The sequence below is a fragment of the Sturnus vulgaris genome, chromosome Z (assembly GCF_052056855.1).
Source record: "Sturnus vulgaris isolate bStuVul1 chromosome Z, bStuVul1.hap1, whole genome shotgun sequence".
In the NCBI taxonomy this organism is placed as follows: domain Eukaryota; kingdom Metazoa; phylum Chordata; class Aves; order Passeriformes; family Sturnidae; genus Sturnus; species Sturnus vulgaris.
The window spans coordinates 69,727,902-69,747,555 of NC_142283.1; the positions used below are offsets into that span (position 1 = coordinate 69,727,902).

At 41.1% G+C, this 19,654-nt stretch overlaps 1 protein-coding gene across 5 annotated transcripts in view; it reads right to left on the reverse strand.

Annotated features, from left to right (window-relative positions):
* The window catches only part of EGFLAM (EGF like, fibronectin type III and laminin G domains), a 233,237-nt gene that overhangs the window by 66,115 nt on the left and 147,468 nt on the right, over positions 1-19,654 (reverse strand). For 2 of the 5 annotated variants that reach the window (XM_014875581.2, XM_088157100.1), the window contains exon 1: positions 5,409-5,606. The exons of 1 other annotated variant lie outside the window; for it this stretch is intronic. In XM_014875581.2, coding sequence (XP_014731067.2) covers positions 5,409-5,517 — 109 coding nt within the window. In that variant the 5' untranslated portion in view covers positions 5,518-5,606. Of the gene's footprint in view, positions 1-5,408; positions 5,607-19,654 lie in introns of those variants that run through there. 2 more of the 5 variants (XM_088157101.1, XM_088157099.1) reach the window with 2 other exon arrangements.

A 19,654-nucleotide genomic window follows, 5' to 3' on the forward strand; every position in this document is an offset into this window, starting at 1 on the left:
TCTTTAGTCCTGGGCGTAGCTACCCTACATTCAATGGAAGAACTGGCATGAACCTGGTGTATTTCATGCTATACACCTCTCACCTGCAGAGTTTTATGGATCATCACACAGTGTATCATTACCTAGGTATGAGTGGTTGTGCTGAAGCTTTCCCCCTAAGCCTTCAATTTTCAGTGGCTTATGCTCTCCTGAAGCACTTACTTTCAAAGATGAATTCTAGTGTGCCTGTTCTCAGCTCAGTGGCTTTGAAAAGTCTGAAAAAGTAATGAACTTTTGCTACAGTTTGGATGGTCATGTTATATGAAATAACTAATTTGGCTGTCATGTGTAAGCATCTTTACTAGAAGTAAAAAATAAAAGGAAACCAAATCTTGCCTAGCCTTACTCAAAAGTATTTCCTTTCAGTTGGAATTAGTAATGAAGAACAGGTTTTGGCATTTGTTTGGTTTGTGGGATTTTTTTTTTTAGGTAGATCATTTGTTTGCACAGAAAACAATTAAGAAATTTTATTCAAGATCACACATCTAACATAATCTCCTGTGTCTCTGTGATTTAGGAAGTCTTTTGTTATGTGATCAGGCCACCATCACACATTCACTGATAAATATGGCACCCAACTGTACACTCAATAATGAAATAATATACTCTGCAAAGACCTATTCATGCTGTTTGGTTAGATTACAGGTATCTTTAATATCCTTTAATGACTTTTTAATATGAAAAACTTTCTATAAGCATTTTAGAGTTTCATTTCCTTGTGATGGAAAAGTTGTGAAAAGGTCCTATCAGTCTTGTTTTGAGGACATGAAGAAATGATAGCCACCTTTTTTTAATTACTTTTATTTTCAATTTTAAAAAAGCATAAAAAGAGCATAAACACACATTAAAAGAACATAAATTGAAACATGCAAAATTTTGAGTTCAAATGTAAGCTTGACCTGAAGACTTGCAACCTTCCAAGTATACTCTCAGCTAATCAATGAGCTTTAAGGGGCTCTGAAGCAAATTCATGCACTGAAATTTTCTGGTTTAAGGAAACAAGGTACTATTCTGCTCCTCAGGATGTTTTTTGGGTGACTGACACTCAGAATCACTGCCATTAAGTTTAAGGTGAGTTATGATTGTTTGAGTTGGATGTATTCACTTCTAATGAGCTGCAAGCAATACACAGTGCTGTGTCCTGTCTAGTCCAGTGTCACTGAGAGAAAACCAGGTTCTTTTTCTGCAAGGCACACCAGAACACACCATGAAAATCACCTACACATTATCACTCAGTCAAAGCCTGGAAGCACTGACTAAAATTGGGGTACAGTTATGATGACCACCCTATAGGAGTCGTATCACTGTCTAAAGTGGCATGGCTGAAAAAGGATGAAAGCATAAAACCACTCTTATCTCATTTTTAAAAATGAGAATCTGGCCTGTGAAGGACTGGCAAGCAATCAAAGGGAGTCTGTGACAGCCTCAAGGCAGAAAGATCTCCCAAGGATCACTCTAGTGCCCTAACTCCAAAACAACCCCTCCTCTCTGAAGCATCACTGGGAACCCCAGTATCTGGTATAGAATGTTTCAGCTAATTTACCTTTCTGAACACTGGTGGAAGTCTGAATAGTCATTTCAGACATTGGCATTGGCAAAAAGATGCCAATGAAAAACATTTACTGAAAGTTTACTTGTTCAGAGAAAGATAGCAATTTCATGGTGGAAAGGGCACAAGACATTTTGCTGCAAGTGAGACGAACTAAAGAAAACACACTTCAAAATGAGTAAAAGTGACATACAAAGTAACATGTTCAAGTGGAGTAATTCACTGCCCTGGAAAAGTATTATCAGAACACTCATATCTGCATGAGGTGGTGATGTGATTGATCAGTTTTCAGAATTCACCAGACCATGGACTCCAGAGCAAGTCCAATCAAGTGAGAATGTCACATAATGTTGCAATGCAACTTACACCTGAAGGTGACAAACAATAAATACATATATAATTAGTGCTTGATTTTATTGGTGTTGAAGACATCAGACATTTTTGAAACTGTAAGAGGACAATACTAATCTTTCCTTAAATAAATTATTCACATCTTCTTTATTAGTTCTAGCTCATAGATACGCACTGTCTCTGACAGCTCTACATCCCTCACATTAGGAATTGCTCAGCTTCAGAGTCATTCCTCTTCTCAGACACTTCATAAACCTGATTTCAGATAGTTTAACCTGTTTTGATACATAAATATGGCTAGACTTTCAGAAGTGTCCCTTATGCAGCAGCTCTTATTATATCAGATATATATCTTATATCAGATTTTCTAAAGAATTCAAGTATCCCAGTGCCAAATCCTTTGGGGAAAAAAGTCATTTACTGCAGTGCTGACCAAGGACCTGTACTCTTTTGAAACTCTGGCCCTGATATTGAATGCTACTCTCTTGTTAAGTCTTCAGACTGTAACTGGTCTGATTCCTCCAGCATTTACACAGAAAGCCAGTGATGTCTACTGCTATGGACATCTGGGAAAGAGATACAAGCCAAATTCTTTATTTATATTAGCTGGCAAGCATAATATATGTATAAAAGGAGAAGCATTCCTAAGCATCAGATATGATTATTTTTATTCCCCATGCAGACCAACTTATCCGTTTTATTATTCTACAGGGCGTTGGAATTTTACACTCTATTACTGAAGAAGCACCAATGCAATACAGTGCAACAACTTTATGCCACAGGATTGGTCAGCTCTTTCCCCTAAAATTCTCTAAAATCAGACAACCATTAAAATTAAATACTGTGTTTATATTAGTAGCAGGGTAACTCATTGGGAGCTAGTCTGAGACTCTCTATTCTTCAACCAATTGAAACTTGAAACAGAGATGGCAAAAACCTGTGTCTTTGCAGAAGGCAAAAGCAAGAAAAAAAATATGAAAGCAGCAGTATGAGTGCCAGCTTCTGTGAGTACAAGATATAGAGAATCCCAGGCTAATCTGTTCCCAGCTATACTATTCACCACACGGTGTCTGAGGATTTCTTTTAAGCCTCCCCAAAGAGTCTGTCATCCTGTTGCCTTGTCTCCAGAAAATGTATTATGTAACTGTAAATAAATGTTCAAATTATTTTAGCAGTCATCAGAATGTCTTGTATTTGAGTATGATACCCTTTTCCCCTGAAGATTAATTTAAGAATTTGCATGTGTGGCCATTTTAGTATATATTTTTAACTTTACGAACAGATTTCTTACTTTGCTGCTATCTTGGGATTACAAAAGTGGTCTTTGTAAACTAAGCCCTGAAATGAAACTCGGGAAAAATTAAGATCCATTTTACTGTCTTTTTTCTTTTGATCCACAGTACCTCCAAGTCAGCTTCTGTTATTGAAGATCAACTGTTTTTTTTATTTGTCTCTTGATATAACCTCTTGCTTTTACCTCAGTTAAAATTCCTGTACAAGTCTCACTTCTATCACTATTGAAAAGGCCAAATGGAAGAAAAAAAAATCCTGAAGAACTTTTTACTATCTTATCTCTTCTTTACTCACCAAATGTGTAATTTTGGTGTGAGTAAATTACATTTCTTTTCCACTCTTAACAACCCAGCATATGATGTGCTGCAGAACAAGGCAGAGATGCTCCAGCTACCTGAAACAACACCTGTTCCGAGTGTTTTGAGAGCAACATTTCATTTCACAGTCATGGAATTCTTGGGAACCCTCAATTCCAAGAGTCCCTGCAAAATGCAGATGGGATTTAAATCACACACACATATATATATACACTGCTGCACACAAACTATGCAAGGGATTTCCCTCTTCAAATCTTGCTACAAGTGGATTTTCAAATATTTGCACAGATTTTGAAAAAATTTTGCTCAATAAAACTCATTACTTACTTCTTATACAGCAAAAGAGACAAGAAAGCAATGACTGAATCAGTCAGTGAATCTGAAGCAAGTTATAAAAAAATTAATAAAAAATGTGTCTTAATAAAATAAGGTAAACACAATACTAACATATTAATTAATTTCCTTCACAACACTGCAATTAGTTTCCAAGCTTTAAACTCTTTTAATTTAATGCACAGAAATGCATTTTTTCCAGGTCTGCCATTCTGCTGTGACTAGGGGAAACAAGTACAGCAGTACATTACAATCAAAGAATATTTTAAAATATTTGCATATTTGCCTCCCCAACTTCACGTATCCAGTTTTTTTTAATGCAGCTATTAATCATCTCATTCACGACGACTGTCTGCCTAATTTCCTCAAGTACTTAATGGTGGCTATTATGACAACCAAGCACCATGGGACTAGATCCCTAAGATACAAGGTCAGACCAGTAAAATTAGCCATCTGTCCAGTAAGGATTTTAAGCTCAGGCTGCATTTAAGTATTAAGTTTCCAAGGCATTTGTTTTCTTCTCATATGAGCAAGAAAAGGCACAATAGTGATTGTAAAAACCAGCAATAAAAATCTTTCAATACTCCGGGACAGATACAAAAAGGATCTGAAGTGACAAACACTTCGTGAGATGAGGCAGAACTTACTAAACTTTTTGTCTTTTCAATTGAGCTGATCTCAGTGAACTCAGCGATAAGAGTCGGTGTTGGTCACAAAGACTCCAGGATAGTCCCAGTGTTTGAGACAGTCCCGGGCATAGTTATCTTCTCTTAGCACCGCAATTTGTAAAGTACACAGAATGTCAAACTTCACTCATTGTTTACATTTTACCTTACTGTTTCATATGCTGCAGACTGTAAAAGGGTTTTAAGAGACTCAGGGTTTTAACTTTCAGCCTCTAAGGACTGTGCAGGACCTCCTTGATCAGCGCGCAAACCTCCCGGCGACAGCCGTGGGAATCCTCCCACAGGACACGGGCAGCGCTCAGCCAGGAGCAGGACCAGGAGGCACACCACATCATGCTTGGTACACGGTAGCTACCCTTCTGGGACAAAACCATTGCTTCCCTAGTAATTTTCCTTTCACATTTACTGCTCTATGCCTTAAGTTGTTCTCTGCCAGACATACAAATGCCACGGAACAGCCTTCCCAACAGGTCACCTCTGACTGGCTTAGAGGTTCACCTGGCTTCTAACTCTGCTCACGCCTCACCGCAGGTAACAGGATCCAGGGGAAACCGGATAAAATGCCTGGGCATCCTCTCTTCCCCGTGAGAGGGCGGCAGGGCTCGCAGGGAAGGGCGAGGAGCGGCGGGCACCCCGCCGGGCATCCGGAGCTCCGGGACGAGCTCACTGATCGGGCGGCCCGATCTCAGCCCCCGCTGCCCACCCGGGGGCTGCCGCCCGGCCCCGCTGCCGCCTGTGCCCGGCCCGGGGCAGCCCCAGCGCTAAAGGGACGCGGAACTTCGCCGGTGCAAGCGTGTCGGGAGGCGGACACCCCTCGTCTGGCGCTGCCGCCCGTCCTACCTTGCCGGCGGGGGATGTTCCTGCGCGGCGTGGCCGCACACCCGATGCACGAAGCCAGGAGCAGCAGCAAGGCGAGGCAGCGGCGGTGACAGCCGCCCGGCACCTCCATGTGCGCCGAGTCCCCGCGCCCGAGCGGGGAGCTGGGGCCGGGCGGCAGCCGGGTGCGGAGGGAGCCGGGGCCGGCGCGGAGCGGAGCGGACAGCGGGGCTGGACGCGCCGGGCAGGCACGGGGAGGGACGGAGGGAAGGGGGGAGGAGGCTGGGTCCGGCCCTTTGATGGGATTACGGCCGCCCGGCGCGGGGCACGGCTCGGCACCTCCCCCGCGGGGCGCCGGGCCCCGGCTCGCCCGACCCAGCCCCGCCGGAGGGGTCGCGGCGTCCCCTGCCGGGAGAGCCCCGTGCCGCTCGGCAGCCCGGCCCTGCCCGCGGGGAGGGCGCTCCGCACCCGCCCTGGGTGCCGTGGGGCCCTGTGACACCCCTTCCTCAGCGGGGACCCCTGCCCGGCCCTGCCCTCCCCGCCGCCCCCGGCCCCGTACCGCCCTGCGGGACCCCAGCTACAGCGCTGCCCTCCCCAGGGAGCAGCGGCATTGGACACGGGTTTCTCCCTTTTTTTCCCCCCGAAGGTACGGGGCTGAAATGCTAGCCAACTGCTGGCGCGAAGGCGAAGCTAGGAAGAGGATTTGGTGAGGAAATTGTTGCCGAATTAAGAGGATAAATTAAGTTTAATCCCCCCCCCAGATGGAGGCTGAGACCTATCCAGCCACTCAGACTAATATAGAAACCCCTGTGGAGATTAGAGGGGATGGGGAGGGCTGGGGGAGGAAAGCAAAGGGAAGCGCTGGGCTTTGACAATCCCAGAAAAAGCCGAGATAAATAAGAAATCCAAAGCATCTCTTCAGAGCAATGAAATATTGGTGAGATGAAAGACCAAATTGGTTCAGTGTTCCATCTAAAAGACAGAAGGAAGTGCAGAAACTTCGTAGTAGCAGACATGAGATTATCTGCCCTCTGCTCCAAGTCTCATCCTAAATTTGGTTAGTTAGAGATCACTGTAAACCCTGAAACACCAGAGTTGTTATGTCTTGAGGGCTTGTGTGGGCTTTGGCTTGGAAATTAGCTTCATTTGTTTATTTTGCTGTTTACTTTGATAACTTTCAGTGGGTTTGATGTCCCTATAAATTACGTATGTTTATACAGCCTCTTTGTGAATCTGTAAAACTGATACTCTGTTCAATGAGTTCCATGCTGTAATTTTATGACATGTGGAGAAAAACCAGGAAAAGATCAGAAGAAAAACTGTCTCTCTGTGGGAACAATGCTGATACAGGAAAATATAGAAATCTGTACCTCTTTAGGGTATGAGAAGAGATAAGCAAATGGTGATGAAGTCCTTTTGGACAGAAGATCAGAGGAAGGGAGTTTGAACCCCTATCCTGTGAAAGCACTGCAAGTACCTCATGAAGAAGTTGGAGGCAGTAATCAAAACCTTCACAGAAGACAGTAGAGAGGACAGCCCTTGACTACCTCAGGGACAAGGAGACAGAAACCTGGTCCCCTTAGAAAGGGCAGTATCCAGGTTTCAGGGTGATCACTGCCAGGAGAGTATGCTCGAGGCCACACGAATTAAAGATGAGGAGTAGTTTTGTTATCGTGATTGGGATGCCAGTGGTATGTCTGTCTCACACTCTTATCAGCCTGCCTTTGCATAGACAGAGGAATTGCAGTACATGTGGGAGAAGTGCAGGACTCATGGCAGGAATTCCTGGCAGGGTCACTAACTGTGCTGTGCTGTGGAACTGCAGTTTACAGGGCAGACAATGAAGTCTGGACTCCATATTTGCCCAAAAGGCACATGGACTGCTCACTTGTTGGCAGAAATGGCAAGCAGATCACAGCCAAGGGTGGAGAAAAGCAAAGTCTGTCCTTTATATGCACTCCAAGTAATTGTGGTTTGTACAGCATGCTGTTGTCAAATTCATTACAATTTCTGCTTTTCTTCTTACTTGATCTCCTTCCTCCCTTCTTCCACTCCCCCATTTCTTTCCTCTGACTTTCTTTTCTGGCAGTACTCATAATAGCCACTGTAGTTTGTCTTCTACCTATCTACCCAAAGTATTCTGTGATTAAATTGTAGTTGGACATATTGAGGCCAAAATTATTGGAACACCAAAGTTGACACTGCTGAGTTTCAGGGAGTTATATGATTCAGACAAATTTTGTAATTTTAATTACAGTTTTGGGAGATTATCTCTGCAGCCGTGCAAACTGGAAACTTGCCTTCTGCAGTGATGGAGCAGGATATTCAGTTCTGGATGTATGGAGAGGTGCTCTTCCTGAAAATCCTACCAACAAAGCTAATCCACCACAAGCCTGGTGAATTCCCTCTAAATAACAACATTACTCCAGTGGCTTTCTCACTGCTAAGATTTTTACACTCTCCTCATTGGTGCAGTCCCTATTGTCTTCTGTTAGCATACTGACTAGAATTAATAAAACTTGGCACACATTTGTTAGTGCAACCTCTGTCCAGAGGGAGAAGCATTTTTGTGGAGTATATAGAATTATAACTTTGAATTTTGTTTAAAAGATAAATATATGCCTTGCTGTTCATTGATCTGGGAGATGGCAAGATGGGTGAAGAGTTACATGAGCTTTTGACAGTTGAGGTTGCTGAGTTTTGTGCCTTTCTCAGACCAGCTTGTGAGATACATCTTCATCTTACAGACGAAAAATTACCTTTATCATGGAGGACTCTGTTGAACCAGAAAAGCACAGTTATGACATCTCTTGTGATACACTAATGGTACCTCTTGTCTGCATGTTCATCCAGCTGCTCCTCCTTGTCCTCACCTGAAACTTGTTCTTTCTGGATTTGGCTTTAATCGGTGGTCTGTAATTGGATTCAGCCTCAGATCCATCTCTATACTAGAGATTTTTGTTTTGTTCCTGAGAATATGTAGACGTGTAAAATATCCATTATGTGCCCAGTTCTCCAGTGGTTGTAAATACTTGTTGATAATGACTGAGACACAATCTTTCAAAAGTCTATAAACACAGGAGTCAAGTGATGGTGGAGGCAGTTTTCCATCATCTCCTCCACCAGGGAAGATGCTAACTAAGCCAGCATATGAATTTGGATATACTAGCCTCTGTTCAGGTTGAATATTCCATCCTTTCTCTTGCTCTGTAGCTCTGGGAAGGAATCAGACTCCAGTCCACATAGTTTCTTAGTGAAGCAAAGGGATACAATACGGAGAATTTTCCCCTCACCTGTCTTCCCTAAAGGACAATGCACATGCATACAGCAGTAGGGTTGCAAGGAATGATATCCTTGGAAGGCAGGAGAGAGTGTGTCTTGTACTTCTGTGTACTCAGACCCCTCTAAAAGCTCTACATCTGAAAGGATCAACTTGATTCAGCTTGCAGCTACATTAGCCTGTTATATCAATATGTGATTTGCAAGTGCCAGAATCAAGAGCCACCCCTTTTCCTTGAATAGGTAAAAATAGATATAAATGCAAAGCACCAAATTTTCAAGCATGTCCATATCCTACCCTTCACGTTTTGGAGGTTCAGTGTAACAGGACTTCATTTTTCTGGTAAATTTCAAAATTGGCATGTCAGGACTCTCTAAGAAACAAAGTGTGTTTAGCATGCATCTAGACTATTACTCATTTACAGTTAAAAATAGATCCCTACACTTATTTTTCAACACCTGATTTTTCAGTACATTGCTGTGGAAGGACCTAAAACAGGATGTTTACCCCAAAACTATTTAGAAGAAGCAAGGAAACCTTTGTTTGTGGGAAGTTAAGTGAGCAGATGGAGAGACTGGGTAGCAGAAGAATTTGGCCAGTGAGGTTAACAAGCTTTTCCACTGTGATTCATAGAGCTAAAAGAGCCTCGTCTTTCTCGTCTTTGCCTTGGAGCTTGTCTTCACTTGAAAGAGGAGTCTAAATTTATAACATTTTCCAGGGTTACTCAACATGTGGATACATTTAATCCAGAATAGGATTAAAAGAAAAGTAATGAAAAAGTCTTTTGAGATAAAAGTGTACAAATGGAGGCATCTCATGTTGAAATGGGATATTTTATACCTTTATAGTTCTTTTAACTATGAAAGTATAGGGGGCAGATTAAGACATTTGGAATCTGGACATTTTCATAATTATGAAAAATGGATTATTTTCTCATTAACTAAAAATTTTTAAATGTTGTTGTTCTTCCTCTTTTTTTTTATGATCAGCATTTTTTAAAAGATAAATTCCAAATAAGTATAATTGTGTCAATTTGTTCATGATCCCGTATAGATTTTTGTCAGGAGTTTTTCATAGGTTCCTCTCAAGGGAAGAGCATCAACTTTTTGACTTATTGAGGTCCTTGTATGCCAAGGTCACTCTATCTATTTTACCATCCTGGTATTAATTCCGATGAGATACTGACTAAGAGTTATACTAATTGGTATACGTGTTAAATAGAATTATATAGAAGAAAATATATTTTAATTGACTTCTGTAACTTCATAAATTTATGGAAAATGGAAGGACTATTACTTACTAACTTTCAAAATTAACCCTCGCAAATGTAATAGCTCTTAAAACCAACAAACATTAATTTAGCTAGTCACATTTAGTTTTATAGTGATTATTAAATTAGAAACCAGTGATGTTTCATAAATGAATATATTTATTGCTTCTACTAATCTTTATAATAAATAATTGCCTAACTTACAAAATGCCATAGATGTGCATAGAGTGCATGTGACAATGTCTCACTTAAAGCCATAACTCTTCTGCATAAACTGGTTTTTTGTGCTTAACTAAGTACAGTGTCTTGGGTAGACCTGTTTCTGATAATCTACAGAAAATGTACATTTGAACAGGTTAGGAAGTTCAGGCTGCCCAACAAACTCAAGGGGCAAGAGTTGAGGAAACTCTAGTTTTCCTGAAGAGTTTGTAGGGCTTCTTCCTTATGATATTATTAGGAAAGACATAAAGATTTATGTAAATTTAAACTACCTTGAAACAGTGAAGGGATGAGTTCATCCTTTTAGGTTCTTAGCTTCTGACACCAGCTACGTATTTTAGATCTGGACCTGAACTGTGCCTTCAAGGTTCTTTCTATCTCTGTGTTTCCCATAAGACAATCTATGAAGCCCTGATTTAATTAATTTAGGGGAAGGAACCCAAAACAACCCCTGCCTGCCATTTACTCATATCTTAATATAGAAACAACTGTACATCAGAGAAATACTACACATGGACATGTATTAAATGCTGAAAAGACAAGACCAAACAAACAGCATCAGACTTCTCTTGTCACATCAATAAATACTTGACATATGTTTATTACCCAAACTGACGGTTTTAAGTCCATCAACCTCTCCAAGGGCTCAGATTCTTTCAGTCCTCTATTGTCTCTCATATGGACTGGCTGTAACATTGCCAGATAACACACATGAGCATCTGCAAGCAATGACTGTGCTACAGAGAAGATGGTCTTTACAACCCTCATTCATGTGCTATCACCTCTTCCTCCTAACCTCCCTACCTCCTGCTCTATTCTGGGCTATTTTTCAGTCCCTCCATCTCTTTGCTTCCTATGACATTCATTTCAGGATGGTTTTATTAAATACATTTCACAGGTTATTTGTACTCCGTCAGGACTCAAAACTGCAGCCAGCACCTGTAGTTCTACACACAGAGACCAAGAGATAATGTAGAAAGGCCCAGCTGTGGCCCAGACTTCAGAGCGTGCCAGAAGTAAATGCTGAGAACAAAAGTGGGGAATGGGAGGATGATGAGCAACAAGAAAAATAATGGTCTTAGCCCTGCAGTCATCTGGCTAATATAAACCATTGCATTCCTCATTGTTGTCTCAGTCTTTTGCCCTCGCTAATTTTCACTATTTTTAAATGACACGTTAGTACTTACTATATTATCAAGTTCTTCCCTAACGCAGTACACGTTTTTTATTAGTCACACTTTGCAGCATATTTATAATTAAGATAATCCATATTTATAATTTATAATAATTTATAATTAAGAGTTAGTATGCGTTACACTGTTAAAACAACAGGATTACAGGGAATAAACAATAGGGGTTCCATTTGTGGGCCAACTTTGTTGCTTTGTTTAAAATTTAAAATAAATGTGATGAGGAGTGAGCACAATCATTCATTTATGCCAGCACTCCAAAATGGATGTTGTAGGCTATGTGTTCAAATCCTAAAATGTAGGATCTTGTAGTTTCTTTTGGTAAATATTACTTTTTCTAACTCCTGTAGCAAAGAATTTGGCAGCTCTTCGGTTATAGATTAGGGTGTCAGTGTGCTACAGATATCCAAAGTAAGCTCCAAAGACCATCCAATCAGAGTAAATTTAACTACAAGATTGGAAGATCCTTAAGCAAAGGAGCCCCTTGGAAATGGGGCCCAGCATGTGTGGTAGCTTATAAGAGCCAAACCTGACACTTGTTATTTATGAGAAAGCTATGTAGTTATTCTTTCTGTCAGACTTGTTTGTGGATTTGTAGGTTCCTGTTTTAATAACCTTGTTTTCCTTCTCCTTTTGTCTTCCTTGGCTGTGTTTTGGTAAGGTGGGGAAAGCATTGTTTTGAACTCAGGCACTCTTTATAGTGTCCTTTATTCAACTCATAAAGAAACAGCAGAAGCACAAAGACCAAAATTCAAATATTCTCACCTTAGAATATAAACATATTTTTATACATCTGTCTCACCCTCTCATCTCAGTTAAGTCAATAATTCCCAGGTTTATTCCTGGTGATTTAGAAGAGCAAGTTCTTCTCTTGCCAAGTCGAGAGAACCATAGTTCTTTGGACCGATGGTAAATGCAAAGAAAAGCAGCAGAAGGAAGAAATGTGCTCTTTTACAAACTTGATATTGCTTTAGGCACTCATAAAGTTTACATGCAGCGAATATTAAATATTTATTATTTATAAGTGTGGGAGGTGTTGGAAAAAAATATGTTTTTTCTGTCTTTTCTTTATGATGGTGATATAAAGAAAAATGAATGATCCACAATGTTTTGAGGAGTTCAGGGCATCATCTTCATATTTGTTTTCCCATTTCAGTCCTTCTGCTGCTCTCAAAAAAAAGTGACTTCAAAGATTGTCTTTCATTGTTTTTCTATTTAATATAATATGTATCATCTCCCCACACTCTCATCTGTTAACTTCACAGACTGGTGAAGTTAACTCCTGCTTAGGATATAATTTCCCAGGGTATTTTTCCCACATTTATGATCAGGATTTCAGAATCACAAGATCACAGGATGGGTCGGGCTGGATCACTGTGGGTCATCTGGTCCAGCCTCCCTGCCCAAGCAGGGCCATCCCAGAGCACATGGCACAGGACTGTATCCAAACAAATGGAATATCTCCACTGAGGCAGACTCCACAGCCTTTCTGGGCAACCTCTTCCAGTGCTTAGTCATTGACCAGTAAAGAATTTCTTCCTCATGTTCAGGTGGAATTTCCTGTGCATCATTTTCTGCCTGTTGTCTCTTGTCCTACTGCCCAGCACCACCGAGCAGAGCCTGGTCCATCCTCTGACCCCTCCCTGCAGACACTGACAGACACTGATGAGGTCCCCTCTTTGTTATCCCTTCTCGAGGCTGAACAGGATCGATTCTCTCAGCCTTTCCTCATAATAGAGATGCTCCAGTCCCTTCATCACTTTTGTAGCTCTCTGCTGGACTCATTCCAGGAGCTCCATATCTCTGCTCTGCTCCAGAGACCAGAACCGAGCACAGACTCCAGGTGAGACCTCACTAGAGCTGAGCAGCAGGTCAGGATCATCTCCCTTGACCTTCTGGCACTGCTCTTCCTGAGGCATCCCAAGATTCTGTTGGCCCTCCTGGCCACAGGGGCACTGCTGGCTCATGGACAGCTTGTTGTCCACCAGGACACCCAGCTCCTTCTCCACAGAGCTGCTTTCCAGCAGGTTGGGCCCCAGCCTGTGCTGGTACCCAGGGTTCTTCTTCCTCAGGTGCAGGACCCTGCATTTGTCCTTTTAGAATTTCAAACTGTTCTTTTCTGTCCATCTTCACAGTCTGTCGAGGCCTTTCTGAAGGGCTGTACAACACTCTGGGGTATCATCCACTCCTCCTTTCTTAATTGTCAGAAAGAGCACTAAAAGATGCATTTGCAGAAGGAATTATATTTCTGGGAAGGTCATTGAAGAAGTGGAAGACCACAAGATCTGCTAGTTCATTTTCACTCAGTCAGTCTCTTCTCCTCCCATAGGGAAATATAAACACTGGAGGAAAAAGCAAAAGTTTTAAGAAGTTGAGTTTTTCTTTCCAAGTCAAGGAGAAAAATGCTGAAAGAGTTCAATGTACCTTGTGGGAACCCAGTCATGGTCCTGAGGGTTCTAAGACATTGCTATGGGTATAACATCATGTACAAGTTTACCTCTCAAACCTGACATTAAAAAACCCTCTTGTAGGTATCCCAGTTTACATGAATATAAAAGATAAGAGGTCGCCAACTAATTCTGATCAATGATTCATCCAAGGTGTTCTCTCCTCTGTCTCTTTCCAACTATCACTTTGGAAAACGTCACTTGCCACACATTAATTCACTGTCTTGAAACACAGAGAAAACACCACAGAGATAACTCCAGCTGTCTTGCAGCTTGACAAGCCTCTAAGGAGCTTTTGAAAATCATAATTTTTGGAAGATATCTTTAAAAGCAGTTTTAAGTGTTTGCCCTAGTAATGTTTATATAAAAATAGCTGGTAGCAAGGTCCAGCCGATAAATCATTAAGGCACTGACAGCACCAGGATAGGATTACAAGGTGAATGAGTTGTGAAACCTTTTAACTTTTTCCATTTTTGACTAAGAAAATTTAAAAGAAATAAAGTGTTCTTTATTTCACAAGATGAGTTATTTATTTCACGAGCTTAACTCGACATGATCTCACATCTTTCTTGTCATTATAAAAGCCTCATGCTTGTAAAAAAAATGAAAACAGTGGGCTACTGAGGTACTCATTTCAACCTAAAATCACGATTCTTATTTTTAGGCTGAAAGATGATTTAAACAAGACATATCCTTTGCTTTACCTGCATAGGCTAATATCTAGGTTCCACAACATTCTAGAGGGATAAGTTCAACAGTGGCTACTAAGGGCGACTGCTTGGTGGCAGTCGCTGGCACAAGAACTGCCCAGACTGTTAACATAAGGGATCTGGGAGTTTCTTTGTTTCTCCAAGAGCACATGACCAAATGAACTTTTGAGCAGTCATATAGCAGCAGATTTTATGGAGTAGGAAATGTCATCATCCTTCTTATTTATGTTTATAATGACTGTGTTGTTGATCTGTATTTCAGGTTGCATGTGTCTTGATGGGCTGCAAAGCAGTACAAGGAAAATGGTAGTGATTTGTAGTTTCAGGAGATGAGAATACTATTCCATTGATGTAACCATCGCTCTGAAGGTGTCTGATAACTTCTGTGCAAGGCAGCTGTGCACTCACATCACGTGTGCTATCCATGCTAGTGCATGTAAAACTGTCTCAAGTCTTGGCCAGCTGTGCTGCCCTCTGGCCTGTTTATGCACACTGACTGAAATTCAAGGCCAGATTTTTCCAGCAAAGTTTTCTAATGCCAAGGCAATTTTGACATGCATTTCCACTCAACAGTCCTGTTACATTGCAGAGTGGGTGGGGTGTAGGATACTGTGTTCCTGCCCCAACGTCCATTTTGAGCTAGTTTTCCTAAAATTACCACCCCAGTTTTAGTGCTGACCACCTTGCCATTTGCTTCTCTGTTACCCACTGCTGAGATGTATGGCATCCCAGTAGAGAGGCAAAGTCACTGTGAGGCAATGCTTTTGGACTCGAAGTTATGCATTAATTTGGCCAGCTGTCCCCTTGCCAATGAACATACCCATTTCTTTTCTCTCAGAGATAGAGAACAGAACGGTATATTCAACTTGTAATTCGGATGAGTTCTCCATCTGATTTAGCATTTTTTACTACGGATCTAACACAAATAAGACACTTTGTAACTTAGACCACATGGTTCTGCAAAACTTATTAATGCAATTGCCTTTCTGGACTGGAACCAAAGAAGGTAAAGTCAACTGAAAACTTTTAGTGATTTTAGTGGATTTTTGCATTTGTCAGATGAATGTTGAAGTGTTTGGGCATGATTTTTAATAGCTCTATGCATGGGGATACAGAAAGCTGCAACCACTCTGCTCCTACTCAAGGCAAAAAAAAGCAGTAGTTGGGAAACACCACTTTGTATTCTGATCTGTGCACATATGTAGGATTTTGTATCCAGCTTCCAAACAGTATGAAGGTCTCTGAGCTACACTGCTCTTGTGTAAGAGCAAAACTCTTCTGTAGTCTTAGTGAGACTAGAAACCTGATGTGGACACTGTAAGAACCCATCAAATTTACTTTCTAACAAAAAAGTTAAGAAGCAACAAATTATGCTTTGGCTTACAAGACATGAAAGAGGAAGACATTGACCCAGCCCCCTAAAGACTGCCATATTTCTTCAGGTGCATGTGCTACAGATTATTAGGGTTTCCTAAACAGTCTTAATATCTGCATAGATATTCTGTAACAAGGATGGTAAACCTAAGTCTGAGCTGAATCATTTGTAATATTTAAAATAAAGAGCTAAAGAGAGAAATAAAATAATGGTTGTTGCTTTTTTTAAAAAAAAATCTTCTATAGGAATTGAGAACTTCACATTTTTGAGAGACGTCCTTACTACATGCCATATCTTTTTAAAATTCTTTTGAATATCAGTACTCTGTAATATAAATTCAGTGGTACTACTGTGGCTTTGGCCAGGTTTTCCTTTCAGAAATACATCTCTGTGTGCATGGTCTAGTGCCTGCTCTGCTGGTATACAGAGCATGTGTACTAAATGGGATACGGATGCTTAATGAGAGTCATCAGGTCTGCTGCTTCATTAGGCCTGATTCCGAGGGGTCCTAAAAATGTGCAAAAGTTCTTAAATTCTGTCCTGATAAAGTTTCCAGACAGAACAAGAATAGCCAGAAAAATGGTTGCTCTAACTACATTGGAGAGCTGCCTCTTTCATGTTTATATTCTAGTAAGCAATGAGCTCTGTCAAATGTTAGATGAACTACCTTCTTTGTAGAAGGAAGTAAATAATGACTTTGACACAATTTGAAAGTGAAAATACAACAGCTTATAGTCAGAGAAATCTGTCCATCTCTACCCATATCTGTGGAGCTATTCTGGATTTATAGTACCGTTTTTCAGTTCAGAATCATTTTTCAGATCAGGCTCAAGACAGAGCAGTGATAAAGGGCATATACATAACTATAGATTAAGTGGAATTAACTAGGCTGTATTTCTCTATTCTAGTTACTAAAGGACCTTTCATAAAAAAGAGACAAATCTCATAGACACTGGGTGCAGGAAGTCCAGGGATTTTATTGAGAGGAGGTACCAATAAATTTTTTGGTATCTAAATCTAAGCTCCTTGTTTCATCTGAAACTGCCATAGCAACAAATGCCACCTGTATCTTTGCTTTGCAACCACATTTCCTAAAGTCACTTTGCTGCTGCCCAACACACAGATGACCAATAAGGGTATAAATTTATGTCCCCTTCCCATCAGCCATATTATATTTTGTAATGTATTAGGTCAGATCCTTTGTAGATTTAAGTCAGGACAGCTCCTAGGGTGCTGCATCAGCTGCAGAAAAACACTGCGTCTGACAGTGGCCAAGAGTCTGGTCCTAGCACTTTACCTTATAGCAGTATGAGGGGAAGGGACAATCTGTTCTTGAAATAAGATTCCAGTGTTTATGTGGTTTGTGTTTTCCAAACCCTCCTTCAAAGCTTTCTTTTTCTCACTCATCCAAAAGGAAGACAATGACTGAGTCTTCCTATTAATTCAAACCACTCTAACATTATATTTAACATTACAAACTATTTTTACTTTTTATTTTACATGGTGAAAGAATATGTGTGTTTGTTATCCCTTTGTCTACCACCAGGAAAAATATTTTCAAAATGAAGAAATAAACAAGTAGTGCCCATAAAAACTTCTCAGATCTTTAGGTCCTTCCTGATGTACTCTGTTAACAGAAATAATAGAAGCTTGCATCACATGTATCATATCTGGTGAGACATCACACTGTTTCTTGGATTAAGCCAATTTAAAATGTATTGAATGCTGCTTTATTGGTGTCATATTTAGGTATCTTTTCTCAAGAATACTGTTCTGTATCTTCCTAGAGTAATTTTTCTTTGATTTATTTCTATTTCTGTACCAATCCCAGAGGTAAACCGTGCTACGTTCTGTTAAGAGAGCACCACTTGGATACATCTTATGTTGTCTTCTTTACATGCAGCAGAATGGCAGTTATTAGAGACTCATTCTTTAAATTTCTCTGACCAATAAACTCTATATATTTTCATCTTCTGTAGCCTGTAAGTTTGTCAAGGCCTCAGTTAACCAAATCTATTTTGTAATGCCCATGTGGCATGTAATTAAGAGCCTAAAATGTTTTCATCTTCATTTTGATAGATATTATATTAATATATACTGCTGAAAACCAGTAGTGTAGCCTTTCCTCTCACTAGAAATCTAATGGTGACTTCATGCAGAATTTAATTCAGCTACTATTTTTTCTGTCCAGCCAAAAAGGCACAGCAGGAAGACCGTGTCTGCAGTGTTCTGTCTCTGTTCTGTTCTGTCCAGTGGGAGCAGGGAGGTCATTCTTCCCGTGTACGTGGCACTGATGAGGCCACACCTTGAGTGCTGTGTCCAGTTCTGTCCCCTCAGTTTGGGAAGGACATTGAGATGCTTGACCACATCCAGAGGAGGAGTTTAGGAGTTTGGAACACAAAACCCTGTGAGGAATGGCTGAGGGAGCTGGGGTTGTTTAGCCTGGAGAAAAGGAGACTCAGGGGTGACCTTATCACTCTCTACAACTCCCTGAAAGGTGGCTGCAGTCAGGTGGGGTTGGTTTCTTTCTCCAGGCAGCAGTGACAGATCAAGAGGACACAGCCTTAAGCTGCACAAAGGGAAATTTAGGTTGGATATTAGGAGAAAGTTTTTTATGGAAAGAGTGATAAAGTACTGGAATGGTCTGCCCGGAGAGGTGATGGAGTCACCATCCCTGGATGTGTTTAAAAAAAGACTGGATGTGGCACTCAGTGCAATGGTTTAGTTGAGGTGTTAGGGCATGGGTTGGATTTGATGATTCCAACCCAGTGATTCTGTGATTCTGTCTTTGTTCTCCCCAGCATGGCTCTCTGGCTTTCAGGGTGTGGGTCTCAGCTGCACTGCAGCCGTACTCACTACCAGAGTCCAGAACCCAAACCAAAAAAAGCAAACTGTTCTGCAACTGTTCTGTTGGCCCCTGACTTTTAAGCACTTGTGGCTACACAGACATCTGAACCCTGCTGGCTGATCTGATGCCTTTGAATGCAAGAGAGTTGGTGTCCCTATGATTGTGACAAATCATCCAGACATGCTCAGCTGCTGGTTATAATCACATGCTGTAACCACTTCTCCTGCTATTTGCAAACCCATTGTTTGTGAACTCTAGAAAAACAAAAATAAAAATTGGTTTAGGTGGTAAAAAGCAATGCTGAGTTTTCTTCATATGAACAAGAAGGATTTTAAAAACAAGGCCTAAAAATGCAACCATGCACTGGGGGCTTGACCTAGGGACTCTTTAAACACTTATGAATACCTAGCCATGTTATAAACAATTAAATTCCCCACCCATGTTGTATGTACACAAGATAGTTTGAATGTCATACAGAGCTCTTAGAAAAAAATGTAAGCAGACCTTTTAGCTGCAGTGGGAGTCTCAGAAATCAAATGTCAAAGTGCAGGCCTGTGAAAGCTGTAAGGGATCATTGGGGTTTGTTTATTGGCTGGTATGACCTGCTGTCTGAGAATTGACACTCCTCCAACCTCGTGAGTGAAGGAAATAAAAAGACCTTCATTCTCCCCACGCTATGAGAAGCAAAGTGGTGACTTAGGAAAAGGATAATAGTAGAACAGAGAAAACTGAGTGCCTCTCATTCCTGTGGAAGCCAGCCACTATCAGGGGCTGACAGTGAAAGGACAAGGGACATTGTGCAATTCTGTAGGCTAGTGATATCAGCTTTTCAAAAACAAATAATGGGGCAAGAGGTATGGACGAAGCCTACACAGTGATGCTGCTCCTCCCATCAATCTCAGCTTAGACTGGAAATTCACAATCCAGCCCT